The 24,955-nt window shown below is 39.6% G+C and overlaps 1 protein-coding gene across 1 annotated transcript in view; it reads left to right on the top strand.

The window, feature by feature from the left end:
- Positions 1–24,955, top strand: part of SPTB (spectrin beta, erythrocytic) — a 168,991-nt gene that overhangs the window by 102,753 nt on the left and 41,283 nt on the right. The window contains exons 16-23 of the mRNA XM_069082374.1: positions 5,405–6,161; positions 6,535–6,737; positions 7,491–7,581; positions 10,365–10,511; positions 12,784–13,047; positions 14,787–14,993; positions 15,711–15,800; positions 23,712–23,990. Coding sequence (XP_068938475.1) covers positions 5,405–6,161; positions 6,535–6,737; positions 7,491–7,581; positions 10,365–10,511; positions 12,784–13,047; positions 14,787–14,993; positions 15,711–15,800; positions 23,712–23,990 — 2,038 coding nt within the window. The remainder of the gene's footprint in view (positions 1–5,404; positions 6,162–6,534; positions 6,738–7,490; positions 7,582–10,364; positions 10,512–12,783; positions 13,048–14,786; positions 14,994–15,710; positions 15,801–23,711; positions 23,991–24,955) is intronic.

The following is a 24,955-nucleotide window of genomic DNA, read 5'->3' as shown; positions in this document are numbered from 1 at the left end:
AGAGAGAGAGAGAGAGAGAGAGAGAGAGAGAGAGAGAGAGAGAGAGAATGAGAGAGAATGAGAGAATATGAAAATGAAAATGAAAGCCCTGAGTACTTGACACTTTCATGCCCAGAGCTCCCACCTTGGGGAGAGTTTAGTGATTGCCTCAGGCGCTATATCTAAGATTGGCTCCAGCCATACTTTACTTCACTCCCTGGCTATTTTACCAGATCTAGTTCCTGATTTCCCCCCAACTCCCAACCCTTTTCTAGTTCTGGAACCAAAATGTGGCTATACATACATTATGTGTATATATGTATGTGTGTTTGTATACATATGCGTGTATATATGTATATATATATATATATATATATATACACACACGTGTATATATATATATATATATTCCTCCTATTAGAACATAATAAGCTCCTTGAAGGCAGGGGCTGTCTGCATTTTCTTATTTGTATCCCTAGAGTTTAGTACAGTACTTGGTAGTTATAAATGCTTTTTCATCCATTCATATATTGTCCATAGTTATTGGTTGTATATTTAGAGGCAGTATGATCTAATGAATTTAGGCTAGGAGTCAGGAAGACTTGGGTTCAAGTCTTGATTCTGACAAGCAAGATGTGACCCTGGTTAAGTCATTTAACCTTTTAGTGCCCAAGCCAAAACACTAAGATTCTAAGTTAGGAGAGTTAGCAATTTCCGTCATTGAAGGGAGTTTTCACACTTGTATTTCCCTATACCTAGGAAATCATGAACCCAGACAAAGATAAAACCCTCCAAAATCTAATGTTAATTTCCTAACATACTCTCCCAAGCATACACATTACTACATGTATGGGCATTATTTCCTTAATAATACCTAAACAATGAGAGTTTCTGAGATGGGAGCTGTTGGGTGGGACACAGAGGAAATGTGTGGCCAAATTTACCAATAAAGAGGAAACAAATTGTAGAATGGATGAAGAAATGAAACTAAACCATTTGATACTTACAAAAAAACACATCTTAGATAATCAGATTCAAAGTAAAGGGCTGGGGGAAAAATCTGTTATGCTTAAGCTGTATCCAGGAAAGAAAGAGTTGTAATCATGATTATACGTAAGACAGCAAAACTCAATACCTAAAATAGGGACAAGTAGGGAAACAACCTTGGGACTGAAGGCAGCATGTATAATGAAACAATATCAATATTAAACGTGCATACACTTTATAGCATGTCAATTAAATTATTTGAGGAAAAGCTTTCTGAAATGAAAAAAGAACTATTTAGACACTATTGTTCAATATTAACATTCAAAACTAACAGAAAAGTAAGTAAAATGAAATTAGATTTGAATAAAGTGTTGGGCATACTGGATGTGAAAGAACAGTGGAGACTTCTGAATAAGGTAGAGAATACACATATATCTCAGGCTTCTATGGGATCTAATCCTGCACATACTAGGGTATAAAGAGCACATAAATTCAGAAAGCAAGAAATCTTAAACACATATTTTATAGGCTGTATCACACTTAGAATGGTACTCAATTAAGGAAATTATAACCAAAAGACGTAGACCTAAAAGGAGATTAAAACACAATATGTTAAATAATGAGTGGGCCAAAAACCTAATATCTAATCATAGAAACAATTAAAACTTAAGTGGTTCTTAAGGGATTGTGTGTGTGCACACGCGGGTATGCATGAACATTATATTAACAACAGAGAAAAACAATGAATTGAACAGGAAGTTTAAAAAATTAATAAAAGATAAACACAAAATAAAGATTTTAAATATTTAAAGGCAAATTTAACAGAATTTTAAACTTTATTAACTCATTAAATAAAGAGCCATTTTTTCAAAGACTAATAAAATTGATAAGCTATAAGCTAATTTGATTTTTAAAAGAGACAGCAAGACCAAATTGGCAAATTGAAAAGGAGATTTCACAACAAATGGAAAGGAAATAAAGAAAATTATCAAACTGACATACCAACAAATGGCAACAGAACTGAAAACCAATATGGAATGGATGAATAGCTACAAACACCTAAAATGCCAAAATTAACAAAACAAAGGCTGACTAACCTAATTCTGATTTCATAAATTGAGTAATTAATAAATGAATTTTTCTTGATGAGTGAATTTTATCAAACTCAAGAATAAAATTATCTCCCTACTACATTAACTGTCTCAGGATTTGGTAAAGTGCTTGCTTTCTTTACTTTTGGGGGGAAAAATAGGGCCCTGTTGGTCAAACAAAGGGAGTGATAAAGCAGAGAAGGAAAACTATATATCAAAATCACTAATGAACATCGACATAAAAGTATTACAACAATGACTAATTATATATAGCTCTATATTCCCAAAATATCCATTATGATCAAGTTGTATTTGTATCAGAAATACAAGGATGGTTCAGAATTAGGAAAACAGCAAAATAAATCATATTAATAATTGAAAAACAAAAATTACATCATCAGATGCAGAACAAGTCTGTAGCATAACATTCATTTATGTTTAAAAAACACTAAAAAGCATGGGAAAAACAGAACCATTCCTAATATCAAAAACATTTATCTAAAACATAGAGTTAGCATTATTTTTAATGGAAAAACATTGGAAACTTTGCCAGTAAGATCAGGAATGAAGCAAAGATGCTGACAGTCACAATTGATATTAACATAATACTAGAAATGCTGGCTATCACACTAAGTCAAAGGAAACAAACTGAGGGAATAAACATTGGAAGATTAAAGGCCAAGTTATCTTTTTGTGGATGATCTTATGGTTTACTTAGAAAATTCTAGAGAATTAATAAGAATTGAGATAATTGCTTTTGCAAATAGTAGGCTGCAACACAAATCTATAAAATCATCGGCATTAAAAATAAATAAAGAAGAAGAAATAGAGAAATGCCACTTAAAGTAACCCTGTATGGGCATTGACCTAGTTACACACAAGACTACAAAATAAATCAGATTACAAAACATTTTTCACAAAAATAAAGAAATACCCAAATGAATGAAACATTATCCAGTGTAATTAGCTAAATCATTAAACCATACCAATATGAGGAGAATGTTGTTGTTTGTTGTAACTCATTTGTTTCAATCATGTCTGACTTTTCATGATCCTACTTGGGCTTTTCTTGGCAAAGATACTGGAGTGGTTTGCCATTTCTTTCTCCAGCTCATTTTACAGATGAGGAAACTGAAGAAAACAAGGTTAAATGACTTGCCCAAGGTCACACAGCTGGTGTCTGAGGCCAGATATGAACTCAAGAAAGTTAGTCTTCCTGACTCCACACCTAGCACTCTATTCACTGTGCCACCCAGCTGCCCAATTTGTACAATTTACTGGCCCCCTTTCTATATTCTATGTAGGACATCCTATAGACTCATCCTCCTGAGTTCAAATCTGGCCTTAGATACTTACTAGCTATGTGACCCTGGGCAAGTCACTCAACCCTGTCCCCCTAAGTTTCCTCATCTGTAAAATGAGCTGGAGAAGAAAAAGGCAAACTACTCCAGGATCTCTGCCAAGAAAACCTAAATGGAGTCATAAAGAGTTGGACACAACTGAACACCACCAACATTTTTATGAGTTTGATACCACTGATCTAAGATAGCCCTCTCATTTTGTGGTTGAGGGACTATTATGATTATATAAAAATTTAAAAATAAAAGTTTTTTCCTAAATAAATTTAAAATACTAGGTGTTGTCCACATTTCAGCTGAGGAAACTGAGGCTCATAAAAGTTAAGTGATTTGGACGAAGCAATGCAGCAAGAACACACCAGAGTTCCAAGTTCTCTTTCCTTTCTTCTCTGTACAACACTGCCGCTCTGTGGTAACAACAGGAAAGCACCATGGCCCACTAGTCCATTTCAATCCCAATCACTTCTAAGCTCTATGACCTTGGGCAATCCTTATCCTTGCTTAACCTAAGTTTCCTCATATGTCAAATGTGGAGGTGGGACTAGAATGCAGTACTCTTCAGTTCTAAATATATGATCAGAAAATAACTTCAACTTGCAATTGTGTGGATTTGCAATTGAGGTGAATACCAAGTCCAGGGAAACAGATCCTAACTCATCCATCCCTAATCTTGTATATCCTTTGCCCTTGTCCTCTGCTAAATCCTCAGTCTTTTTTCTAGAGTCCTTGCCTGGTATCCTTGCATGGACACCACTGGAGCACATGCTCTGTTTATCTGTTATCATTTGCTTTTGCTATGTAATCAATCTAATTATGAGATCAACCTTATTATGGGATCAGCCTAACTCCTTTTCTGGGCAGGCATGTCTTTACTGATATCCTTCACTCTTCTTTTTGTGCACAATTCTTCACTGGTAAAGGGATATTGCCTATTCTCACTCATTATACATCTCACAGTCCTTTGAATTTTGTGCTTTTGAGGTGGTGTTCAGAGAGAGGTGTTTCAGTAAAATGGCAGAAATGGAAACTGCATGGCAGAGATCAGATTTTATCCATCTTTGTACCCCACCTAGCAGCACATAAGACAATGCCTTACTCACATTAAACACTCAACAAATATTGAATTAATGAATCTCCAGCATACTATAATAAATACATATATTAATATTATGTACTGACGACTCATATTTAGTACTTAATCAATTACAAAGTATCAAGCAACAATGTAAGTATTATTGTTCCAATTTTATAGGTAAAAGTTCAATGAAATTAAGGGATTTACCTACAAATAGCTTGTAATGGCAAACCTAAGCTCCTAGTTCTGTTTTTTCTAACTGCAACTCTAGTAATCTTTCCACTACAACACATTTTCACTCCCATATATAACAATATAATAATAATGAAGGACATTCAGCTTATTTCATTAAACAGTTTTTCCAGAAACACTTTTTGAATGTGCAAGACACTGCATCAGGTTCTTAGGGTGCAAAAATAAACCAAAAAAAAAAGCCCCTGACTTGAAGGAGTTTATATTTTAAGGTCCTATCTGCCATGAATATCAGAGGCATATCTTAGCGAGATATCCAGTCCATTCCTTGGAATATTGAACATAGCACTTAAAAGAATCTTACTGGAAAGCTGTTAGCTTACCACCATATCTACTGTACCTTCCCAAATCTACCCATATGTAATATGGCAGTGTAATACATGAATGTCAGTAGTCTGGAATACTTTGGTTCTCTCTACTTGAACTAAATTTCTTATTCCCCTCTTCTCATAAACCTATTTTTTTACAGATCCAATCTGGTTTCTTTTTAAGTTTTAGATCCATATTTGTTCCTAGTTACATAAGCTATTACCTTAGAAAGTGTTAACAAATATTTTTTTCCTTCCCCTATTAGATTCCTTTCCACTACTAGGGTGATGGAACTGGGAAGAAAACACCATCCACAACCAACCATGTATTTTGTTTTTTTCTCTTTCCACCAGATGGGAGGCATTCCAGACCATGGTGTCTGAATGTCGGAAGGCAGTGGACTCTGCACTCAGTGTACACAACTATTGTGTGGACTGTGAGGAGACAGGCAAGTGGATTCTGGACAAGACAGAGGTGGTAGAGTCAACAAAGGATCTCGGGAGGGACCTAGCAGGAGTGATTGCCATCCAGCGGAAACTATATGGATTAGAGCAGGATGTGGCTGCTATCCAGTCACGGATGGGTGCTCTAGAGCGGGAGTCCCAGCGACTGATCCGGGAGCATCCTGAATTGCAGGAGAACATTGGGAAGCGGCAGGCTTACATTGAGGAGTTGTGGCAGAAGTTGCAGCAAGCCCTGAAGGGTCAGGAAGCATCTCTAGGTGAGGCCAGTCAGCTGCAGAAGTTCCTGCAAGACCTTGACGACTTCCAGGCATGGCTGTTCATGGCACAAAAGGCTGTGGCTTCAGAAGATGCACCTGACTCCCTGCCTGAGGCAGAGCAGCTCCTCCAGCAGCATGCAGCCATCAAAGATGAGATTGATGGACACAAAGATGACTACCAGAATGTCAAGGTTTCTGGGGAGAAGGTGATCCGGGGCCAGACTGACCCAGAGTACCAGCTCCTGGGCCAGAGGCTTGAAGGTGTGGACACAGGCTGGGATGCCCTCTGCAAGATGTGGGAGAATCGAGGCCAGTTCCTTTCCCAGTGCCTTGGTTTCCAGGAGTTCCAAAAGGATGCCAAACAGACAGAAGGAATCCTGAGTAATCAGGTATAAAGAAGGAGGTAGCAGAGGGGTAGAGGGACAAAAGAAGACATTTTTTGGCAGCCAGGGGAGAAACTGAGGATGTCTTTATTGGTTATTGGGATTGAGTTTTTCTCCCCCTGAATCCTCCCTTTCCCCAACTATACTTAGTTTTTCCATCCCCATGTGTTAAGCTGACCACTCCTCCTCATTTAGTCTATTAGAGTAGGGGAGCCAAGATAGTGACCTAAATTCCTCTCTGAATGGTTTAGCATCCCACACTATAAAGGCCTACAGAGGTATTTTGGGAAATCACAGGGAAGGACTTGAGCCCTTAGAGTTTTCCTGGACGCCACTCTTGTTTGGCTTCATACCCCCATCCTGGGATTTGCTCCAATAGGAATACACTCTTGCTCACCTGGAACCTCCAGATTCACTAGAAGCTGCAGAAGCTGGGATCCGTAAGTTTGAGGATTTCTTGGTGTCCATGGAGAATAACCAGGATAAGATCTTGAACACTGTGGCCTCTGGGAACAAGCTGGTCGATGAGAGAAACATCTACTCTGACAAAATTAAGGAAAAAGTACTGCTGATCGAGGACAGGTAATCCAGTTCTTGGGGGAGGTCTATCAGGTAAAAAGTTGAATTAGATAACCCTTAAGGCAGGAATACTTAATCTGAGGTCTGTAGATTTCAGGAGCCTATAAATTTCGATAGAAAAATATTAATCTCTATTTTCACTAACCTCTAACTGAAATTTCATATTTCTTACAGTAATGAAAAGGGGGTCTAGTAGGGGCCTGAAGGAATCCATGACACAAAAAGGGTGAAGGATCCCTTCTGTAAAGCCAGCTAGGTGGCACAGTGGATAGAGCTCTGGCCCTGAGGTCAGGAGGACCTGAGTCCAAATGCAGCTTCAGACACTTACTAGCTGTGTAACCCTAGACAAGTCACTTAACCCTGATTGTCTAAAAAAAAAAAAAAAGAACTATTCTACTATTCAGTCACATAGCTGTTAATAATAGTAATAGCTAATAACTAACATTAATATAACACTTACTATGTACCAGGCACTATGCCATATGCTTTATAATTATCATCTCATTTGATTTTACAACAACTCTGGAAGGTAAGTTCTGTTATTATACTCATTTTACAGATGAGGAAACTGAGGCAAATAGGTTAAGTGACTTACCCAGGGTCACACAGCTTGTAAGGGTCTAAGGTCAAATTTGAACTCAAGTCCTCCTGCCTCTAGGCCTGGCATTCTATTCCCAAGACCTTGGCAATAAATCAATGAAAGGGGACTGTTATTTCCTATGTTTTTGTGACTCTCTTGACCATCTTTCCTTCTAGGCACAAGAAGAATAATGAGAAATCCCAGGAAGCAGCACTTCTTCTGAGAGACAACTTGGACCTTCAGAACTTCCTACAAAATTGTCAGGAGGTAGTACTCTAGAAGAAGGGTTTCAAGAATTATCTAGGATTAAAGGACCTCTTCACCCCCTACCCCATCCCCAAATCCTTTAAAATCTCTTCTAAATCTATTTTAAAAAATATGTGATTGTACAAGGGGGAAAAAAAAACAGAAGAAATTCCAAAGACTTGACCACCTGTCATTTCAGATGGCCCCTGGCAGCCTTGCTTTTTCTTCTGGTTTTATATTGTCTCCAGGAAAAGCAGCCTGCTGTAAGGTTCAGGACCTTCCTGATGACCTGACTTGAAGGGAATTGCCTGCTTCCTCTGTCCCAGACTCCACAGCTCAGCTTTATACTCACTACCCCTTGCCTTTACCCTCACAATGACTTTGGAAAGGAATGCTTTGGAATGATGCTGGCTTATTCCCAGCATTAACACACCAAGTCAAGTCAGCTGGCATTTATTAAGCATCTACTATGTGCCGGGAATTAGTCTAAGTGCCAGGGATACAAATAGAGGCCAAAACAACCCCTGCCTTCGAGGGCCTTACAATGAGGGAAACAACATGTAAACAACTATGTACAAACAAGATGTTTTCAGCATCAGTTGAAGATATCTCAGAGTGAAGGCATGAGCATTGAGCCAGAAGGGGGAAGGCTTCTTACAGATGGTTGGATATTAGTTGAGACTGTATGAGATTTCATATATTAGAAATATTTGATACTCATCACCATGCTTCTTAAGCTGTTTATACCTTTGAATCTATTCTTGAACTCATTCCTCGTCAAACATTTGCTCTCTGTTCATTAGCATTATCTTAGCTGGAATTTAAAGATCCAAGAAGGCAATAAGTTAATTGGTTAATTTAATTTAATAAGATCAAGTGTCTGATTTTTTCAAGTATCATGTGGTGACAGGCAGAGGTACTAAATAAGAATCCCTTTGCCCTCAAGGAGTTTCCAGTTTAGTGGGGTGATACATAAATAAAAAGCTTACAATAGAAAATAAGTATTCTGTATCAATAGAAGATAAGATAATAGAATTGCAAACAAGGTTATATTGGGTTCAAGGCCAGAAAGTTGGGTAGTTAAAAGGATGTGTGGGACAAGTAAATGGAAGCCAATTTTTTAAAAGTTAATTAATTTATTTTTTTTAAAGCAATTGGGGTTAAGTAACTTGCTCAAGGTTACACAGCCAGTTATTATTTCTGGGTGTGGTGCTGAGTATCTGAGCCCGGATTTGATCCAGGTCATCCTGACACTGGAGCCGGTGTTCTTACTCGCTGAGCCACCTGGCCACCCCTAAGCAATTGGGGTTAAGTAACTTGCTCAAGGTTACACGGCCAGGTGTTTCTGGGTGGGTGCTAAGTGTCTGAGCCCAGGATTCGATCTCCAGGTTTTTTCAACACTGGAGCCGGTGCTCTTGCTCGCTGTGCTACCTGGCCGCCCCTTTAAAAGTTAATTTATTTATTTATTGGTTTTCAGCATTCACTTCCATAAGTTTTAAATTTTCTCTCCCTCCCTCCTCTCTCCCTAAGACAGCATGCAATCTGATATAGGCTCTACATATACATTCCCATTAAACATACTTTCACATTAGTCATGTTGTATAGCAGAACCAGAACAAATAGGAGGAACCATGAGAAAGAAAAAAATAAAACATAACAAAAAAAGAAAATAGTCTGCTTCACTCTGCATTCCAACTCCATAGTTCTTCTTCTGTATGTGGATGGCATTTTCCATCATGAGTCCTTTGGAATTGTTTTAGGTCCTTGCGTTGCTGAGAAGGTCTAAGCCTATCAAAATCAGTCATTGTACACTGTTGCTGTTTTTTTGTTTGTTCTATTTTTTATTTTTTTGTAGTGGGGGAAGGCAGGACAATTGGGGTTAAGTGACTTGCCCAAGGTCACATGGCTAGTAAGTGTTAAGTGTCTGAGTCCAGATTTGAAGTCAGGTCCTCCTCACTTCAGGGTCAGTGCTCTATTTACTGTGCCACCTAGCCGCCCCTCACTGTGGTTGTTGCTGTGAACAGTGTTCTGGTTCTGCTCACTTCACTCAGCATCAGTTCATATAAGTCTTTCCAGGATTTTCTGAAATCCTCCTGTTAATCATTTCTTATAGCACAGTAGTATTCCATTACATTCATATAACACAACATGTTCAGTCATTCTCCAATTGATGGCCATCCCCTCAATTTCCAGTTCTTGGCCACCACAAAAAGGGCTACTATAAATATTTTTGTACATGTGGGCCCTTTTCCCATTTTTATGATCCCTTTGGGATATAGCCCTAGAAGTGGTATTCCTGAGTATGCACATTTTTATAGCCCTTTGGAAGCTGTTCCAAATTGCTCTCGAGAATGGCTGAATCAGCTCACAACTCCACCAGCAATGAATTAGTATCCCGACTTTCCCACATCTTCGCCAACATTTATCATTTTTCTGTTTTGTCATATTAGCCAGTCTGATAGGTGTTGTTTTAATGTGCATCTTTCTAATCAATAGTGATTTAGAGCATTTTTTCATATGACTATAGATAGCTTTAATTTCTGTGGAAGCCCTATGTTAACACTAGAAGAAGAATTCCAGCACCAACTAGGGAATGGGTTTTCCCAGTCAAGCCTGATAGGGAGAGGAAAATGGAGTAAAAACTTTCTCATTTTCACACTTTCTCCTTAGCCCATTGAACTCCCTTGGCTCCTGTGAAAGCACTTCTTTCACAAGCCTTATGGGTGGTAGATTTGTTCTGAGTCCTTGAGAATCAGAGCATCATCATGTTTGTGGAGGATTCAACCTAAGTTTTCTGCCTACAGCTCACCCTCTGGATCAATGACAAGCTACTATCATCTCAAGATATTTCCTATGAAGAAGCCCGGAACTTGCACAATCAATGGCAGAAGCATCAAGCATTCATGGCGGAACTGGCTTCCCACCAAGGGTGGCTGGAGAAAGTGGATAAGGTAAAGTAGATGGGGACTAACATTGTGTCCAGGAAGGGCTGCCTGGTTGGAGCTTCATCCAGGTCATATGCAAAATTCTTGGAATCCTAGAATTTGGAGGGGCAATAACTTCATTTTAATAGCTCTTTTTATTCAGGAATCACCCATGAATAGACACTAGTTAAGCCTCTCAAGCTCCTGTAGTATCAATCCCATTATAGCAGAGTTGGTTGGTGACTTATAAGGGTCAGTGTCTGTCAGAACCTAAAAGTTGTCCCCAGGATATTTTGGACACCATAACAAAAGCTGGTCAAGGTCCCTTAAGGCATGTTGACAGAATAATGGTAATTGTTCGTGGTCATATTTAGTTTTCCTTATCCAAGTGTGTAGCAGCAAGCACCCCAGCGTCCCCAGGGTGGCTGCCAACACAGGTTCTTGGATCTGCTTTGTTAAAGGAAAGCAACTCAAAATGGGTTAACAAGCTTACTTTAATCAGTCAAACATATATCATTTACCTAGTTCAGGGGAAAAAGGTACTTCAGAGTATACAGACAGAATTATCAAGACAGAGAAACAGATCAAGTAGACAGGTTTCCAAACTGTCCAACCATTATATCCATACCAAATCAACATCTGGGTTTTTCAAAGCCGGGGGCCTCTCAACAATGGCTTCCCAGAGTCTCATCTGATCAAATCACAGAACACTTCTCAAAGTGAGCCCCAAAGCAAAGCCTCACATCAGGGCTTATATAGCCTTCTCCTGGGTCAGAGAATGTAACCACCCTCTTGACCCACTGCCCAATCACACAGCATCAAGGTGTGGGCATTCCTGAAAACCAAGCCTCCTGCCACAGGCTCCATGTGACTGTATTCAGCCTATTAGGAGGCAGAGTATATTTTCAAATCAAGGAAGATTCTCAGAGTCTCTTAAGTCTATTAAAGGGCCTAAGGGCAGGGAAGATCTTTAAATTTGCATTTCCATTACAAAGGGGCACAAAACACTGTCTAGAATTAGATATATCCAGGAGGTGTTCCTCTTGTTGTTTAGTCATATACAACTCTTTGTGGCCCTGTTTGGTGTTTTCTTGACAAAGATACTGGTATGGTCTTACCATTTCCTTCCCCAGCTCATTTTACAAATGGGGAAACTGAGACAAATGGCTAAAGTTATTTGCCCAGGATCACACAGCTAGTAAATATCTGAGGCCAGACTTGAACTCAGGAAGAGGAGTCTTTCTGACTCCAGACCCTGCCCTCTATCTACTACATCATCCAACTGCCCACCTGTTAATTCTTACCATATCACTGAGTTGTGTAAAAGGATGGCGAATGATTTTTATCATCTTATAGATAGAAAAATCAAGAGATTTGACAAAAAGAAAGGATTTTATGATTATTCCAGTTTAAGATGTGACAAGAATTAGACCCAGGAATTTTGCAATTATGCTTTTTTTTTTTAAGAAAAAAAGTTTATTTTGTTTCACACTTTGTAACAGCAAAGTTTTTTTCATATTCCTATTTCACATGGCCCTCACAAACAATCCTATGAGGTTGTTAATACATGTTTCACTATCCCAGTTATAGATAAAGAAGTCAAGAATGAGAAAGGTTGGTTAACTTGGTCGACATCTCACAGCTGATGAACTCTGTAGCTGGGATGAAACCCAAGACTTTTGACTCTAAATCCAGAGCTCTTTCCACTTTCTTTTATGTCTTCTAGTATTTGCCCATCAAAGAACAGGTATAGGATAGATATTGTCAGGGCCACATTTGGTGGGTTTCAGTGCCTCACCATACATATATTTCTATGCAAATAAAATCAGATTAAATCATTTCAAGAAGAGTCCTAAAAGAAGAGCCTGGAGGACACAGTAAAGAGTGAAGGTAGACTGCAAAGGAAGAGAGATTTTGTATTAGAGGTGGTTTGGCAGGGAGATTTTGAACAAATTATGTAGCTGTGAACCTCTAGGAGATTTTCTGGTTTGTTTTGTTTCTAGCACAAACTGGTGAAATTGTTTCCTTCTCCCAACTCCTATTGCCTTGTTAAGTTGCAAAGTAGCACTCACCACTGTAGCAACGTGTCCGCTGTAGCAAAGCCTGAACTCTGCGTGTTTTTACTGTCTTTGAATTGGTCCTTTTCTTGACCTTGGGATTCTGCTCCCAACTCAATTTTTTATCTGTTCTTTCAGTACCTTACCTCAGTGGTCATCAACACTGCTTTCTTCTTGTAGAAAGTTGTCTCCCCATTCATACCTGGAGACCTCATGTGAACTCTACTTTATTCCCCATGCAGGAGGGAAAGCAGCTGATAGAGGAGAAGCCACAGTTTACAGATGTGGTGACCCAACGACTGGAGCAGCTGCACCGACTCTGGGGCGAGCTGCAGTCCACCACACAGGAGAAGGCCCAGCACCTCTTTGCTGCCAGTTGCTCAGACCTGCATGCCCAAACATATGCTGACCTCAACAAATGGATCAGTGCTATGGAGGACCAGCTGCGGTCTGATGACCCTGGCAAAGACCTGACTAGTGTTAACCGGATGCTGACTAAGTTGAAGGTTATATAGTTACTAAAGATTTTCTTGTGGATCTTCCACTTCTAGCACACTACTTCATAGATGAGAATGATGAAATTTTAAAAATGTAAAGCTGTTGGTTAGTGACAGAGCCAGGACAAGAACTCCGGTGTCCTAGGCCTTATTCTTGTCCTTTCCCTCAGAATACTATGTCATTGTCTCTTTGTCCTCTAGCACTTTGCTGATTGATGGTAACTGTGATTTCTCACTGGTGGTGACTAGTGGAGATAGGTCCATGTGTTCATTCCTTGGATGGGAAGTGAAGCGTGGCTTCGCTTAAAATTTAGCTGGGTCTTCATCTTCATGGATATGAGTAGCAGACAAGACAAAGAACAGGGGGATAGTGCATTTCTCTCTCATTACCTCCAGAAGCAAGGGCTTGGAGAAGCTGTGGCCATAATTCTTCCCACCTCCAGCCAGCACCTCAGTGTTACTGGTCAATACAAATAGGAACAGGGTTGTCCTGTGTGAAGTAGAGGAGGCAGCCACTTACAGAAATATGAGTGAATAGAGTTCTAGGAAAGCTCACCTCCTCCAAATTTCTCTCAACCAATTGTCTCTGGTGTCTGAAATTCTACCATTTGAGAGTCTTTTGGACTAAGGTATTGTCCTTTATTAAAGAACACATTCCCTTGGGGAATCTAGCACATTAAACCTGTGCTGTACACTATTAATCCTTCATTTAGTGTTAGTTTATCAAATCCTGTATTGTAGAAGACAGGTTTGGTGGGGAGGTGGCAGGGAAGAGGGAGAGAGACATACAGAGTTTGGCCTATTTACCCAAGGAGAGCAGAAGGCCTTGGTGACATTGGGGTTCACTGGCAGACCTTGGACACCTAAGGGAATACAGCATGGGGGAGAAGGCTACTTTTAGGAAGTAGGAGATCCATAAGCATAACTTTCATCCATTTCACAGCTTTCTCAGGATTGGGTTCTTTGGTAGACATTATAGTGGTCAATGAGTCTGACAGCATCATGGACTTTGGCTGTAGACTGGTGGAAAGAAGGAAGTCTCAATTGCTGTGGACTTAGTTATCATCTGTTTCCTCTTAGGAGATGCAAAAATGTTCTTAGGGGAGAAATTGTGCTCATGTTTAATGGTTTTTAATGATACCTTATATTATATATCTATCTGTACTCTGCCTTAAGTAGGAGGGAGAATATATCCTAAATAAAATAAGGTAAAAATATTCTGTATTAGTCCAAATATAAATATCTTACCTTAGCTGAGAAGAAACATACATTTTGAGAAGAAAAAATAATTGGTATACAATATAAAATAATTACATAATATTACTATGTTAACAAATACATTGTAGAATTATTTCTACATTTATATTTCTCTTCAAATAAAGGGTTTTAAATTCATCTTTCTCATAACTGCCATTTTCATTTTTCTTCTATTAACTGGAGAAAAATTATAGACCACATTTAGTTTTCCCAGTAGCTGGCTTGCTACTTTTTGTAGATTTTTTGGGGTAGATTTGTGGTTTATTCTTAGACCAATACAGTTGTAAGCACTATAAAGTTTCAAAGAAGAAACATCTTCCAATGTCCATCCTCTGATGTCATCTTGGAAGGCTTTACGAGGCAGATGGGATGAGTTGGGCCTTAAAGGAAGGGTTGAATGTGAATACATAGGGAGGAATATAAATCTCATTCCACTTGGTGGGTTGTTTGGGCTCTAAGTCTGGGCTGACACTATATTTCTTGGGTTTCAGAGGGTGGAGGATCAAGTGAATGTGAGAAAGAAGGAGTTGGGAGAACTGTTGTCCCAGGTGCCCCCAGTTGGGGGTGAAGGGGATGGTACAGAGCCAAGCATTGAGAAGCGGTTCCTGGACCTTCTAATGCCTCTGGGTAAGAGGAAGAAACAACTGGAGTCATCGAGAGCCAAGTTGCAGATCAATAGAGATATAGAGGATGAGACGGTAAGTCCCCTGCCTCTCCCTATCCACAACATAACTGTCACCAAATTTCTTTCAGTCTTTTTCAGTAAGTACCTCATTACCCCTCAATTCTATTCAATTGAACAAACATTTATTAAGCACTCTTAAGATGTTTAAGGCTCTGAGAGAGGCTGGAGGTATGCAAAGATAAAATATGATGCAACTGGCCTTCACGGGGTTTACAATCTAATGTATAAAGGTTACAGGGGAAAGGTCTAAAGGTGAGATCCAAGCAAAGTGCTAATAGAAATTTGAGGAGAAATAAATCACTTTTACCAGGGACCACTTCAAGAAGAAAGTAACATCTGAGTTGGAGTTGAAGGAAGGGAGAAGACAGAAATAAAGTCAAAGCTGGAGACAGTCTATTTCCAAGTGTGAGCAAAGACACAAAGAGAACAAAATGAGAGTAGTTCATTTTAGCTAGAATGAAAAATACATGAAAGGGAGAGAAGAGATGATAGATAAGTTGGGCCATTTTGGGGAGGAGGTCATGGAACATCAGAGTTAGAAATCTGTTTTATTCTGTAGATAGTGGGAACCTATTGAAGGTTTTTTGAGTTGAGAAATGACATCACCACACTACGTAACTTGGGGTGGGGCAATGGTCTGAAAAATAGGTTGTAGAAAACATAGGCTGGAACACCTCTTTGCCACAGCCTCAGTATTCACATCCCCTCATTTTTTTTTGATCTTCTTTAGGTCTGGGTGGAAGAGAGGCTACCACTTGCCCAGTCAGCTGACTATGGAACTAACCTACAAAGTGTACAGCTGCTCATGAAGAAAAACCAGGTGAGCCAAATACCTTCCCACACCTCAACCTCCTCTTCATGGTAGCTTGACCCTTTCTCAACCTGGGAAAGCAGGCCACATCCCTAAACTAAGCAAGGCAGTCTATAATAGATAGGCTTAATATATAGATGTATCTTTATTGGCAGGTTTGAGGTCTCAAAACCTTATATGATACTTTAAGGGTGAGAGAGCAAATTTTGAAATATATGGAGATAATACAAATTTTGGGAAAAATCACAGAAATTTGTGGGATCAGGCCACTTGGGCTCTAAGTCTTTGCCTTCAGGTCACCAAGGGGGGGTGAGGTGTCAGGTAAACTTTTTACCCCTATCAGATCATTATGTTCTCCCATTAATCAGATACATTTCCTGGATTTTAATGAGAAGAAGCCAGTAAAATTAGTCTACAGGATCACTTCACATACTTGTTGGTCCTGTTTTCAAGGCTAAGTTTGGACCCTGAGTAAGGTTAGAACTCAGAAGGTTAATGAGACACCAGAATTATTTTGGCATTGAGGATACTCTCTGGGACCAAATCAGGCCAGAAGACTGTTTAAGCCTGGGATGCTATTCTCTGAGAACACATCCATCTGCTAGTTGATTTTCATCCAGGGATGGGCTGGCTGCATGGCACCAGTCAGGGAACAGGATTTTGAAACTGAACAGATGCCAAATGTGCCCTATTTTTTTAAAATGCAGAATGCTAAATAAAGCTAAATGTGGGGGGGGACACCAGTTTTATAGGGTTTCACTGTTTCCATACCCATCAGGAACATGGTTGCAGATTTCCCCATAAGCAGAAGGCCTCCTTGCCCTACTTGGACCAGTATCTAGGTCAGAAACTAGTATGCAGTCCTATCTTTGGTTGGGGAGGGTTGCTTTTCAGCCCTGGGAGAACAGTGGTGCTAAGAGAATGGTGCCCTCAGGAGAATTGCTGGTTAGTAGCATTTAGAGTTTGTTGTGAAGAATAACAGACATTGTAATCTACTGACAGGACACAGAGTCCTAGGAATCATGCCAGGACCTGAATTATAAGGAAAGAACCTTCCAAAGCTCCTTAGATAGTTCTTTGGTACTTGTCTCATGCTGTTTAGTCACCTGAGTACCAATGGCACAGCCAGGTCAGAGGGTACTAGAGGTACAAGGAGACAAGAGGGTACTGACTACAGGGAATTGAAGGGCAGAGACATGGCTTAATTTTCTTTATAATTCTTCTTCATTAGGAGAAGGAGCTGTAGAGGACAAATGTATCGTTGAGGTCAACATCTGGCTTCATAAATTGTATCACCAAGAAGGTTTCAACTTCCCTGGCTCTGGGGTGCTGTTTCAGGAAATAAGGATGAGATTCACCCAAACAAGAAGGGAAAAAAGGATCTTTGGGGGAAGGATGGTGGTGTAGTTGAAAGAACACTGGATTTGGAGTCAGAAGACCTGGGTTCTAATCCTGGTTCTCCCACTTTTTACCTGTGTGACCTTGGGCAAGTCAATTCATCTTCAGAGTCCTCAGCTTCTTTTCACCTATAAAATAAGGTGTTTAGATTAGTTAACCTTTAAGATTCCTTCTAGTTCTGTTTCTAAGTTCTGTGACCCTATGAACCAAAAACAAATGTTTTAAACTACCTAGGTTAGCTGGGTCAACTGGAACAGAAGATACTTTAAGTAAAGATTTGAGAAAAAATGCTTTTCAAAAAAAACTTCATTTTAAAAGGCATATTTGTGGAGATCATGAAATCGCATGGGAAGGAGAATGGGCAAATTGTTGAAATATAAGCACAAAGATTCTTGCACATTGTAGAAATCTTTAACACATTTCAGCAGATTGGGGGAGTATGTGTTATCATTTAAGATTTTATGCACTTGCAGCATTTTGGTTACTATACTATATACACTCTACTGCTTTGTCCCTGCCTTCTGGAAGTTTTCATCTTTTAAATATATTAGGAAATTCTTACAAAGGAAATTTGAGGGGCAAAGCAGCCTGCCCAGCTAAATACCCCACAAGAACACAACAGTGATGGTAGAAGAAAAATAAAACCTATCCTGAAGCCCAGGAAAGGTAAGAAGAAAGTCAGGTGTGACTAAAGAGCTGCCCAAGGAAGTGGGTCAGTGGTAGCTGCCTAATGGCCATTTCAAAAATGGCCATTCCACAAACTAATGAAAATTCCTCAAAAAGTGGATAACTGTCATCTGAGAATGGTGGGACACATTGTGATAGATAAATCTGAAGTATTATTGTGCTGTAAGAAACAATGAATATGAAGAATTCAGAGAAACACAGGAAGACTTGTGAACTGATGCAGAATAAAATAAGCAGAACCAGGACAATATTGTAAATAATGACGACAGTTTGGTAAATGAAAAGAACATGAAAAGGAAGTCCACTCTTAGTCCCATAGAACAGATGATGAAATGAAATATTATTTCAGTAGGGAAGTAATAGAGAAGAGGGGTGGAATATTTTATGTGTGATAAGTTTTGGTTACTATGTCAGGTGCTTTTGCCTAACTTTTTTTCTTTTTGAATGGGGAGGTCTTAGTGTGTGTGTGTGTGTGTGTGTGTGTGTGTGTGTGTGTGTTGGGGATAGGGATGGGAGAGAGTTATTCAGAAATGACTGTGATGTAAAAACACAGGTTTATCAATAAAACTTGCTTTAAAAAAGAGTGATGGTTGCATCAGGCCATAGGTCTGGGGGCTAGGAAGATGGAATCAGTCAGTCAACAAGCATTGAGGCAGCAGCACTGTGCTGAAGGTTAGAGATATAAAGAGAGGCAAAAGCACTGTTCCTGCCCTCAAGGAGTTAATATTCTAATGAAGAAGATATGCAAAGCAACTGTGTAATGTATGCATGTAGATAGATAATGTACCTAGAATGTGCAACAGTGCTATATATGTGTGTGTGTGTGTGTGTGTGTGTGTGTGTATTTATACACACATTATATATAATGAAATGGAACATAATCTCAAAGGGAAGGTGCAAGCAGTTGGGAGAACTAGGAAAAGTGGGTATGAAAGATAAAAGTTGAGCTAAGTCTTGAAAGTGGAGGTAAAAATGTAGAACATTAAAAGCATGGGTGATAGCCAGTGCCAAGGAATAGATTTGATAGATGGAATGTTTTACATAAAAAATAGGCCAATATATCTTTATCAGGGAGTAAATGGAGGGGGAGTAAAGTCTTAGGTAAGAAAGGCCCAGGTGGTAAAGGTTTTAAATACCAAACAGAAGATTTTATATTAAGTTCTAGATGTTATAGGAAATCACTGGTAATTTCTGAGTTGAGGTGGTGGGAGTGATCAAAACTCTGCTTTAGGAAATTCACTTCCACAGGCTTAGCCAGGTAGCATATGGATTGCAATGGGAAGAAACATAAAACAGAGAGACCAGTTAGAAAGTTTTGAGCTAGTTCAGGTGAGAGGTCATGGGGTCCTGTACAAGGGTGATAGATATGTGAGTGGAAAGGAAGGGAAATATATAAGAGATGTTGTGAAGATAGAGATGACAAGACTTGACCACACATTGGGCATATGTGGTGAGTGTGGAACAAGGAGTCAACCGGGCTGTGAGCCTGGGTAGCCAGGGTGACGGTGCTTTTGGCACTGATGGGAAAGCTAGGAAGAAGGAAGCTTGGGGCAAGAAGAGCAATAATGAGTCTGTCTTGTACTTTTGAGTTGGAGATGACTGGGGGACCTCCACTTCTAGATGTGCAAAAGACAGATGACACTAAGACTAGACCATGGGAGAGAGATTAAGGCCAGATCTATGGATCCAGGAATCATCTGCATAGAGATAATTGAACCCGCTTAGTGATGAGATCCCTAAGCAAGATAGGATAGAGGGCAAAGAGAAGATAGCCAAGGATAGGGCCTGGGGGATCACTCATGGTTAGTAGGTATGACCTGGATGAAGATGGATCAAAGAAAATGAAGATGCTTCCAGACAGGTAGGAGTGTCAGGAGAGAACAGTGACTTGAAAACCTGAAGAGGAGAAGGTATCCAGGAACAGATGGTGATCAACAATGTCAAAGGCTTCAGAAAGACTCAGAAGGATCAGACTTGAGAAAAGGCTATTAGATTTGGCAGTTTAGGAGATCACTGTTAAATGTGGAACAAGCAATTTCAGTTGAATAATGAAGTGGAAAGTCAGATTGCAGAAGGTTTAGAAGTGAGTGAAAGAAGAGGAAGTGGAGATGGCTTTCTCAAGGAAGTTAGCTACAAGAGGAGAGATACACAATGATAACTTATAGGGATGAGTGGATCAAGGGAGGATTTTTATAGACAGGTATGGGCATGTTTGTAGACAGCAGGGAAGGAGCTAGTAGATAGGGAGGGATTGAAAATTAAAGAATGGGGATGATAATGGAAGAAAGCTGCTGAAGATTTCAAATCAAGACTGCATGTAGTGATGTTTGCCTTCTTGAGGAGAAGGGACACCTCTTCATATAAGACAGGTGTGAAAGAGGAGGTAGTGGGGATTGTTTCCTGAGTGAAGTAAGATGATGAGAGAAGATGAGGACCCCTAAAGAGCTTTTGTGTATGTGGGTTATTTCTATGCATATTTACTGAATTAAAAATTAAAACTTATAAAAACATTTCAATATTTATTGATTCATTAAAATAACAATAACCTATATTAACACAACGAATATGTTAACATAATAGAAATGTGTTAATATGAATGTTAGCATAAATAGTATTCTTTTTATAGAAATTAAATTATAGAAATAATTATTTTCCAAGAGAAAAATGTTTTACATGTTTTTGCAAATTTCTTTAATGTCTGACAGTGTAAAACATCTAGATTCTCACATCTAGTTCTGTGTTCAATCTATTGTGATATGCTGTTTTGAAGTATATGAAGAAAATCTGGCTTCACACAGATAACTAGTTGGAAAAGGGAGGAGTATGTTAATGAGCAAATAACATATTATTTTTATCATAGTATACATTGTATTATATATAATATATTAGGTATACATTATATGTTATATAATATATACATAATATTATATATTATTATATTTTTATATAGTTTTGACTTTACAGTCAGTCTCCCTGAAAAGATCTCTGAGACTCCCAGAGGTCCTTGAATAACACTTTGAGGACCACTAATAAAAATAGAAAATAACTCCTTTTCAGTCAGAGAACAAAGGAAAACACTGCCTTTCACATGGAAAGGAAAAAGCTTAAAAAAAAAGACACTAAAAAGACAGAATTTTTTTCTTGACCATATCTTCTCCTCCCTTCTTTTTTTGTTGTTGTTCAGTCATTTCAGTTGTGGCTCTTCATGACCCCATTTGGGGTTTTCTTGGCAAAGATACTGGAGTGGTTTGCCATTTCCTTCTCCAGCTCATTTTATAGATAAGGAAACTGAGGCAAACAGGATTAAGTGACTTTCCAAGGGCTACGGAGCTAGTAAGTGTCTGAGGCTGGATTTTAACCCATGAGGAGGAGTTCCACTGCACCAACTAGATGCCCATCTCTTCTTCTGCCTCAAAAAAAAATTAATTCAACTCAATAAATATATTACCTCCCCACTATGTACTTACACCAGCTCAGATAAGAGGTTGCTGTGAATGTGATGGCCAAGATATTTGCATGGCTTTTTCAGATGTCAGAGTTGGGGATGCTTAGCAGACATTATCTCTTATATCAGGGATAGCAGAAACTGTTCTGAATGAAGATCAGTCTTAAAAATATGCCATCTTGCCACATAGGATGATTTTGTTCCATTGTCAGCAGTCCACATACTTATTCCTTAAACTTCTTTGTATCTTAGTTTCCGCATTGTAAAATAAGGAGCTGGACTAGGTGACCATTGAGAAACTTCCTAACTATAATAGTTGTCAGTTAGAAGCATTTATAAGGGACCTACTGTGTGGCAGGCCCTGTGCTAAGTTCTGGGGATACAAAGAAAGGTTAAATATGGTCCTTGCTCTCAAGGCTCTCCCAATCTAATGAGAGAGATAACATGCAAGCAACTATGTACAAATGATATATGCCCAAGATAAATAGGAGATAATGAACAGAGGAAAGGCACTAATGTTAAGGGGAATCAGGAAGGGCTTATTGCAGAAGATAGGACTTGAGGTGGGACCTTAAGGAAGGCAGGAGGTAGAGCTGAGGAGGAAGACAGTTCCAGGGACCTTGGTCTTCCTTGTGACTAAGTATACATTAATGACATTCCTGATTAGAGGAGAGAAGTACCAGCTAGATGTAAAGCAAATCACTGTTAAGTCTGAAGTAAAATGGCTCATAAAGAGATGCCAAATCCCTTTGTGCAGAGGCAAAAACTTTTACTTAAAACACATTTGATAAGGATAAATGTATATACCATCATACTTGGGTTCAAAAAATCAACTTCACAAATAAAAGGTGGGTGTGACGTAGTTACATAACAGTTTACTTTTAAAGATCTGGGGATTGGGCCAGCTAGGTGTCTCAGTGGGTAGAGCACCAATCCTAGAGTCAGGAGGACCTGAGTTCAAATCCATCCTCAGACATTTAATAGCTGTGCAAGTCACTTAAATACAGTTGCCTTAAAAATATATTTGGGGGTTTTGGTGGTCTGCAAGCTCAAGATGAGAAATCAGTGTGAGGTGACAGTGCCCCCCCCCCAAAAAAAAACTCTAATATGATTAGGTCTAATGCATCTAGGACTTGGGAACTAATGAACATTGTACTCAGATCTGAACACCATGATTCAGGAAGAATGGATAAATTGGAGAAGAGTCCAAAAAGGAATATCTAGGATCATAAAAGCCTTCAAGTGTGTACCATATGAAGACTAGTTGAAGAGCCTGTCAATGTTTAGCCTAAAGAAAAGACTTGGGGGACATGATAACTGTGTTCAGATCTTTAAAGACTATCTTTCATGGGGAAAAGATAGACCCATTCTTTTTTTGGTAGATAGACCCAGAAGACAGAAATAGGAGCAATGGATAAAAGTTGCAGAAAGACAAATTTAGGCTTGATGTCAGAGAAAATTATCCATTAGTGTTGTTCAAAAACATAAGCCTCCCCACTCCTGCCAACAGGAGGTCTTCAGGTGGACCTGGATGGCCACTTGTTAGGAGCGTTATTAATAGAGATTCTTTTTCAGATAATGAGATGGACTAGAAGGAGCCTGGGATCCCTTCCAGCTCTAAAACTTTGTGTTTTTCTGTGTGTGAGATGTAGAATGGTGTTTCCTTGGTGTCAGGAAAATCTGCTTTTATACATTCTAGATGGGTGACCAAGTCACTCCTCCTTTTGAAAAGTTTCCCAGGCAACTTTCTAAGATGTAGGCTTACAGCTGAGCTTTTCTGAGGTCAAGAGAAAGAAAATTAGGAAAAAAAATTAGGCAACTAGAACCAAGTTTGAAGCATGAGGTAGGAAACTAGAAATGTGATCTTGGAAAAAAATTACCTCTTCACCAGGACAACGGAAAACATTCTGGATTGGCAGTCAGAGAGGACCTGTGTTCAAATCTCAGGACTTGGACACTTTGGTTCTGGGGCTTCAGTTTTCTCGTTTGTAAATTTAGAAAGTTGGACTATCCAGGGTTCTTAAAACAGGGCTCATGAACTTAGGTAGGTGTGTGTGTGTGTGTGTGTGAGATTACTGTATTTCTGTATGATTGGTTTCCTTTGTAATCCTATGTATTTTGTTTTATGCATTTATAAACATTATTCTGAGAAGATGTCCATAGTCTCTGCCAATAAAGTCTATGACACAAAACAAGAACCCTGAACTAAATTATCTAATTCTAAGGTCATTTCCAGCTCTACATCTAGGACCCTGTGACCTCTCTGAGCCTCACTTTCCTACTCTATAAAGTAAAAGAGGTGAATGAGATGATTTCTGCTTGGGTTTTCCTGATCCTAAGATGCTATGATTAACTCAGTCTAAGGGGTCCACTTCTTTTGTCTTCTCCAGACACTACAGAATGAAATCGTGGGCCATGCTCCCCGGATAGAGGATGTGTTGCAACGAGGACATGAGCTGGTGGAGGTGGCTGAGATAGACTGCCAAGACATTGCAGAGCGCCTGGGACATCTGCAAGGCTCCTGGAAATCGCTTCAAGATGAGACTGCTCAACGATTGCAGCGGCTACGGGAAGCCAGTGAGGCTCAGCAGTACTACCTGGATGCTGGAGAGGCAGAGGCCTGGATCAGTGAACAGGAACTTTATGTGATCTCTGATGAGACTCCCAAGGTCAGTCAGTGTGATGGTGAGGTTAAGGTAGCCAGCTGGGATCCCTACAGGATGTAAGAGGGAGCTAACTCCTCCTCTGTCTAGTTCACATGTCCTTGGCCAAAAAAGTCTCCCTGTCCAAAAAGATGGGGCAAAGCTGAGGAGGCTAGGTGGTGCAGCGAATAGAGCACTGGCCCTAGAGTCAGGAGGACCCGAGTTCAAATCTGGCCTCAGACACTTAACACCAAAACTGGCCATGTGACCTTGGGCAAGTCACTTAATCCCAATTGCCCTCCAAAAAGCAAAAAAAAAAAAATTGATGGAGCAAAGTTAAGAAATGAGAGGGAATCAACTCCTCCTCCGTCTAGTTCATATGTCCTTGGTCAAAGAAGTCTCCCTATCCATAAAGATGGGACAAAGCTAAGAAATAAGAGGGAATCGACTCTTCCTCTGTCGAGTTAAGATATCCTTGGCCAACAACGTCTCCCTATCCATAAAGATGGGGCAAAGCTAAGAAATAAGAGAGCTGAAGTCTGTCAAGCTTAAGAAGCATGTGGTAAGTTTAGGTGAGCAGGAATTGTGGGGTCAGGTCCTAAGAGTTTGAGGGTAGAATAGGAATCCCACATGTTCCACTTTGGGATACCCTCGCAGAAGGGAGACTCTAAATTCAATATGAATGTGCCACTCATTTGTCAGTAGACCCAACCTTTCTGAATTTGACGTTTTCTGATTTTCCCATCCCCTCATTACCTTCTACATCTCTTTTGTTCCTCCACACACATACCCCCGCTCCCCTCCTTGCTTTTCTCCCATACTTTAGTCAGACAGCAAATGGTTGCTGAATGCCTATTCTGCACCTAGCACTGGCCTAAACACTGTGAGTAATAGAGACTAAGTATAAAGCGCAGTCCTCGAGAGTTATGTTACTTCTGAGGAACTAATACATTAGTATTAATATACGAATATGTACATACTATGCTAGTTAG

This window comes from Petaurus breviceps, unplaced genomic scaffold (assembly GCF_028583685.1).
Source record: "Petaurus breviceps papuanus isolate PSGF00001 unplaced genomic scaffold, PetGlider_PUasm1.0 164, whole genome shotgun sequence".
NCBI classification, from domain to species: domain Eukaryota; kingdom Metazoa; phylum Chordata; class Mammalia; order Diprotodontia; family Petauridae; genus Petaurus; species Petaurus breviceps.
The sequence above is the reverse complement of the archived record's forward strand: the minus strand, read 5'-3'. Positions and strand labels throughout refer to the sequence as shown.